The following is a 7,053-nucleotide window of genomic DNA, read 5'->3' as shown; positions in this document are numbered from 1 at the left end:
TTGACTATATATCGACTTTAATTTAACTACTAAATCCAAATTGCAATTTAACTACTAAATTTAAAGTATCATTTAGTTCAGTTTCAGATCATTTGAAATTCTAATATGTAACACTTGATTGCTTGACATTCATAGGATAACATAGAATAAATCTGGCAAGGTATGAGGAATTAACTCGGCAAAAGGAAACACTGACTAGAAGTAATTTATAGAACGTACTTTGTTTCAAGTAATACTAAGAATTAATATTTAATGATTTTGTAAATTTGTGAAAAATGGAAAAGAGAAGTATTAAAGAGAACCTATTCTTAATTTATGTGATAATTTAGGCAGGTAAGTAACAATCAAAAACAAGATGTGAATTTATAGTTGTAGCGTAATAGTGTAAAATAAAGCTCGTATCTAAAGCATCCTTCTGTGTTTTGTCCACAGTGGGCATGGATTTGTAAATACTAAACCCATGCAGTAACGGAATATTAAGGTAAAATCCTGTTGCTTTAATAGATTGAAACTTGTTGACTGAAGGTCTTATATTAGGTTTTGAATTAAAATAGTACATATGATTTTTTTTTTAAAACTGACAACTGAAGTTCTTGTAGCAGTTTTAAAACCAAAATAAAGTTTATGGTGTCTTACAGTTTTATGTTACTGAAATTTAAACCTATAACTATATATTGAAGTCCTTGCTTTACTTTGTAAGTAAAATAATAAACTATTGTAAGGATAAATGCCAACTAACATAAGGAAATGTGGTTAACAGAATTATATTACTAGTCCGAAGTTTTTGTTTCTGTTTATTTTCATAAATATGTTACCGCGCGTACAGACGCTGTAACGGTTTAGTCTTCTAATCTACTGAAATAATAGGAATTATAAAATTAAAACCAAGTTGTTGGATAGCCCACATAACAAACTGTAATTTTATACCTAATAATGCGATATTTTTCTGATTATTATCGGGCATTAAAATCATTTTAGTAAAAGATATGCTCTTTTATGAATATAATTTACGTTGAAAAATACTGCTAAAATGGCTTTATTAATCAATGTTCTCAGTATTTATTATAACAGAACCGTAAACTAACTTTGACAATTTCAAGAAGAATAGTTAGGAAACTAAGAATGTATTTCACAAAATAGAGTTCATTTGTATTAAAACCTTAAAGACAAAAATCAGCTTTATATTTTCTATCAATAGAAGAGCATACTTCCGATTTACAATAAAAAGTATATACTGCGTTGATGAGAAATATACCAAATGATGAAAAAATGATCAATCGGGTTTACGCTATTACTTAAAGTACAATGAACTAGCTTTACAAAAGAAATGGGGAAGAAAATGATGTTGGAAACTGGTATTTATGATCTACGAATTGTTTAGGCGGGATGACTTCTTTTGTTAAAAAGACACTCGATGGTTTTCATTGTAATGTCGTCAAGAAAAAACTCATACCTAACCGTATTAGTGATATGTGGTATTACACTGACATTCCAACTTTTTCTTAACGAAAAAGAGACTTTTTGCTGTTACGATTTGGGCGACATGTTTACATTATAATCTCTTCTGAAAAGCGCATTTTGTATACAATATATAGAATACTAAAATGCAATATATAGAATAAAACAAGTTATTCAAATTCCATTTTCTGATACTAAATTAATCGCAATACAAAGCTTACATACGTTTTCATATTTGCTTATTTATACACATCTAGAAGTATTAAATTGAATAATTTTAAGGACAACGTAAAACACAATGACGTACTTCAAGAGGCTTATGCTCTATTTTGAAATTTATTTCTTAATTTGTAAAACTTAACAACTGTATATATATATTGTCCGACAAACAGACGAAGATATTAACTTCTACTTAAGCTACGGGCCCGGCGTGGCCAGATGGTTAGGGCGCTCGACTCGCAATCTGAGAGTCGCGGATTCGAATTCCCGTCCCACCAAACATGCTCGCCTTTTCAGCCGTGAGGGCGTTATAATGTGACGGTCAATCCCACTATTCATTGGTAAAAGAGTAGCCCAAGAGTTGGCGGTGGGTGGTGATGACTAGCTGCCTTCCCTCTAGTCTTACACTGCTAAATTAGGGACGGCTAGCGCAGATAGCCCTCGTGTAGCTTTGCGCGCAATTCAAAACAAATAAACTTAAGCTACGTGTTCCCTATCAGGGTAAGCAATCAACAGTTTCTCAATCCTTGACTTTCTTATATATGTAAACATATTTTTGTATCTATTCGTTATTCTTTTCCAAAAGTGTGACTTATGATAATTGAAATGTGGATGTAAGATACTGCGTACAAACGGGCATTTTTGCTAAATTTTTAACTGTATATTTATGCATGTTGAAAAATCTAGCTTTTTGTTTCTTGTAAATTGTAAAACATTAATAACTTCATCTCCAGGAAGACTGAAATGCAAATGTAGTTCAAGCTATTTGTAGCAAGATCCTGTATTTCGTTTAAAGCATTTTCTTGAAGCTATACTTTGAGTTTATTACTGAGATTTCTTGTGTTTTTTGAACCGTTTCTAAAACAGTTATTTTTTGTCAAAGAAATGATAAAGAATACATTTCTTTTTACGATTATTGAAACTTGTTGAAAGAGGTTAATGGTGCATTTTCTGTTGAAAGTAAAACTGAAAATCTGTTAAACAAGAACTTATTTATTTGATGATTCTGCGGCTCTTTTTTATCTTTACTTACCAATAGGAATCCCGATACCAAGATCGTTGCACTGTGTGCAGAAAATAGCGTAAAGTCCAGCCATTGCTAAGTTGATGGGTTTAGAAAGAAGCAGTGTACCGACGGCAACCAGAATAAAGATTATGACTTTGGACAACATTAGACCACCCAGTAGCTTCCAGTGAACAGATTCCAGATTGATAGTAGCAATGGAGAGGATGATGACTGCAGGTAGAGAAAAGTAGGTAACGAACGTATTTAGACCTATGGCTTGACTAGGCATCATTATACGTGTGCGACCTGCCAAGTACCTAATGAGAAAAAAACATAATAAAAGCAGATACAACACAATATTCTAGAATGTAAAATCATTGTTTTATCTTTCTATGAAATCACGTTCATACGGATACACTTCCACTTGTATCCTTCCGAAAATGCTCGATATCAACCTTCGCTTATCTCTCTACGTCACAAGCCTCGTCATATTCATCATTGATTGAATTTAATAAAGTCAAGGTTCATAGTGGAATATTATTATTATTATTGTTATCTATGCTGAATACTTTTTAAAATTTAATCCTCTATGATGATAATTTGTTTTAATATATCAATTTATTGAATAATGTTATGCACTGCCACATTATTTGTAAATTACTTGATCTTTCTCGTAAATATTTTTAATTGATCGCTGTTTCAGAAAAAAGCATATACATTGGAAAAAGGTCTACAGTCGAGCACCGATATGTCGAAGTATTAGGGACTTTATTCGAGGTATCATAGCTGATTTTGGACCTTGACCTTAGTTTTTTTTTGAAATATGATAAAAGTGGGTTAGAAGATACAATAAATCTTAAAGGAAATGAACGGAACTGAATTCCGACTTCAACATCAACCACGTATTCGAGATATCCAAGTTCGACAATCCGCTGTTCGATTGTATTAGTAATTTCAGCCAGTGGTTATTATTACTACTATTGAATTAGTATATATAATTTACTAGGTTTATTAAGAAGGGAATTGTCTAGCTAGTAGCAAAGGGAAATAAATCTTCTGATAAACACCAGTTTCTGATTCATATCAACTGTACTGAATAATTATTTTATACTCTGAAAATAACTGAAATTTAAACTCGTACATCTTATTACCCATATTTCAACTTTACTATACTTTTTGTTTGATTTTAATGTAGTTTTATAACAACTTTAATTGGAAGATAAACTTGTGCTAAAGATGTAATTAATTATATAACTTTTACGTATATACAGAGGTTGAGTAGGTTATATTAAAATGATTTTGGAACCTCACCACGTCGTTAAAGTCCATGCCACCACATTTGGCCATATTCTATTTGACAATCATGCATCTTGTAAATAACTCTGAAGCGTAGTTTCCATTGCGAAAGGTTCTATTATAATGCTTTCATGTCAAAACCACACTATTACTCCCCGCAGACCTTCCAAACTTCATTCAGAGTACAAGGACGATAGTTTCCCAGCACCGTTTCGATTGTCCGATTGCACAGAAACACATAGAAGACTTGTATGTCTGCGTATGGAATAGCGCGAATACCCGTTTCATTCTCCAGTGTCTTGGCGTATATGGCGGTTGAACAAAGATATAATGGAAGCAACTTGTGTACACGTGACTTGTGTCTCTCTTTTTTTTTTTCTTGATTATGTTGCGCACTTTTATCTAAGACACGTGAAGGGTTTGCCACTGACGTTTGTGGTCGTGAATTCTCACTTGTTACAAGGCACTATTCTCACTGCAACTGGGGTACGACTTGTTGCAGATCTCTTTCTGGATGGTTCTGGTACCAGTGCTATTAAGTACCAGGGATATTCTCGTCTTGGAAATTGTAAATCTCCGGTCTAAATATATTTTTATGATCTAAGTGTATGAATATTTATGTTGGTAAGGGCTGTTATGCATACACTTTCCAAAAAGGATAATTTTCGGTGGCATCACCTGTCTATGTAACACCAAGCAATGTCAAAATGTAGTTTTGATAAGTCCCATTCTACTGCGACTTTATATTGGCTGTATTTGTCACGTGACTTACTTATTAGCGTATTTAAAATCGTTTAAATATAACGTACTAAACCCTCTGTACAATATGTTTAATTTTATTCATATATACTTAGATAATGAAATAGATGTTTGAAAATCACTGTTTAGTTTGTTTGTTCAGAAACTGTTCTTAATTAATCACACAAGCGTTGACTTATTTCAAACATACGTGTAAATGCAAATCCTTTAATCTGTAAGAAGAACGATCATTCTTGTATCAAAACCAAATCAACTTATTTGGAAGTGTCACTGATTTAGAACTATCTCATAATTACACTGCACAAAACAATAATTAAAGGATAATCGAAATTTGTAATATTACAATTACGATAAGGCGTGGCACTTGTAGAGAAAGTCTTGAAGGACTACTCTACAAAAGTATCTCAGATGAAAAGAACGAGTTTTCTCGTTTTACATATTTCTATCCAAACATGTTTTATATATAGTATAATTCGTCTTCTAATAAGGTTAATTAAGTATTAGAATATTCATAAATCTTAATCAGTACTCGAAATGTTGTGTTTCTTACCCACACAAGATAACGACAAAGCATTGTAGCAAAGTTGGAACGAAATATTCGAAAGCCATTTCGGAGTCATTCTTGGAAGTAGCGTTTGAGTTTGCAGGGAGTACCTAATAAATAGATATGTATGTGGCATTGAATTAATTATTACAAGTAAGTGTGAACTATGTATGAACTATTTTGCTTACTGAATTACATATAATTTGGTATTAAATTATGGTCTGTAATAAATAAATCTGTATATTAGAAGAAAAAACATTCCTAAAGTAAATTTAAAGTTTTTAGCACTTTGCACGAAGATTAAGGAAACGAATAACAATACGAGCGTTATAAACTGACGAAATGGCCCGGCATGGCCAGGTGGTGAGGGCGCTCGACTCTCAATCTGAGGGTCGCGGATTCGAATGCTTGTCCCACCAAACATGCTCACCCTTTCAATCGTGGGAGCGTTATAATGTTACGGTCAATCCCACTATTCATTGGTAGAAGAGTAGCCCAAGAGTTGGCGGTGGGTGGTGATGACTAGCTGCCTTCCCTCTAGTCTTACACTGCTAAATTAGGGACGGCTAGCGCAGATAGCCCTCATGTAGCTTTGCACGAAATTCATAACAAACCAAACCTTATGTGGCACACGGACTAAAAACGGCCAAGTCAGAAATCCCAATTTTCAGGCATAACTGTTCCTAATTTAGAAATGCTGATTACAATTCCGCAGCACCCGCCACCAACACGGCTAGTTTTAAATGAATAAAGAGATTAAATGCCACTTTTGTAACGCACCCACATCTGAAATCTTGGACCTTCCAAACCGGAACTCGACATAATGGCCACTATGCTACGACCTGCCCAACTTTACGGTTACGCTTGGCAATGAATAAGCTTCTTTATTGTTTTAAATGTTTTGAGAAACAAAAAAATGTTTAAAATTATTCCACGGTTTTGATTTTTGAAAGTTTCTGCTACTATATTGGCCAATTTAAACACTATCAAACTTGAGCTGTAATTCCTTAGAGCAACATTTATATTTCATCTACTTGTATAAAAAAATATCTGTTTAATCTTTGAGCTTAAACCATTTAAAAGATCTAAGATTTTTTGACTCCGTATTGACCAAAGTATGTGAATAGAGGATCCACTTAAGCAGTAAGTCTGAGGACTTATAGAGCTAAAAATCAGATTTCGTTACTCGCGGCGGGCACAGTACAGATAACCCATTGTGTAACTTTGTAATAAACAGTCAAACGTAAATAGAATATACCTGTTTTTGATAATGTAGTACGTTATACTAACAGCTTTTACTTTCCTTGTTATAAATGGTATAGGAACTGTCTGTCGTTGAATTACATGTCAACAGTAACGATAATACTCAGGTTACACACTAATACATTGCTGATTCATACACAATAGTATTAAACTTATTTTGTTTTTACACACCACAGCTGTATTCTATTGTATAACAATTAATCTAATGCCACATAGCTTTTCACTTAATACAGGTAATTTTCGTGTAATTTAAAGCGGCAGAATAGCGGCTCATTGAATGGCTCCGAGTTTTTCAAGTACAAACTTTTAGCTCACACCGATTTGAGGTCTAATTACAGTTTTGCTCTCAGAGGGGCCTTCCAGTGGCACAGCGGTATGTCTGTGGACTTACAACGCTAGAATCCGGGTTTAGATACCCGTGGTGGGTAGAGCACAGATAGTCCATTGTATAGCTTTGTGCTTAATTTCAAACAAACAAGCTCTCAGGAGGTCAAACCCTTTCGATTGA

General features: G+C 33.5%; 1 protein-coding gene across 1 annotated transcript in view; it reads right to left on the bottom strand.

The window, feature by feature from the left end:
* Positions 1-5,347, bottom strand: part of LOC111085089 (integral membrane protein GPR155-like) — a 72,630-nt gene extending 67,283 nt beyond the window's left edge. Inside the window, exons 1-2 of the mRNA XM_022382244.1 lie at positions 5,289-5,347; positions 2,711-3,000 (exon numbers count right to left, since the gene is read on the bottom strand). Coding sequence (XP_022237952.1) covers positions 2,711-3,000; positions 5,289-5,347 — 349 coding nt within the window. The remainder of the gene's footprint in view (positions 1-2,710; positions 3,001-5,288) is intronic.
* Between the last annotated feature and the right edge of the window lie 1,706 nt (positions 5,348-7,053).

The sequence above is a fragment of the Limulus polyphemus genome, unplaced genomic scaffold (assembly GCF_000517525.1).
Source record: "Limulus polyphemus unplaced genomic scaffold, Limulus_polyphemus-2.1.2 Scaffold233, whole genome shotgun sequence".
Taxonomy (NCBI): domain Eukaryota; kingdom Metazoa; phylum Arthropoda; class Merostomata; order Xiphosura; family Limulidae; genus Limulus; species Limulus polyphemus.
Note: the sequence above shows the minus strand (reverse complement) of the source record. Positions and strands in the feature narration are given on the sequence as shown.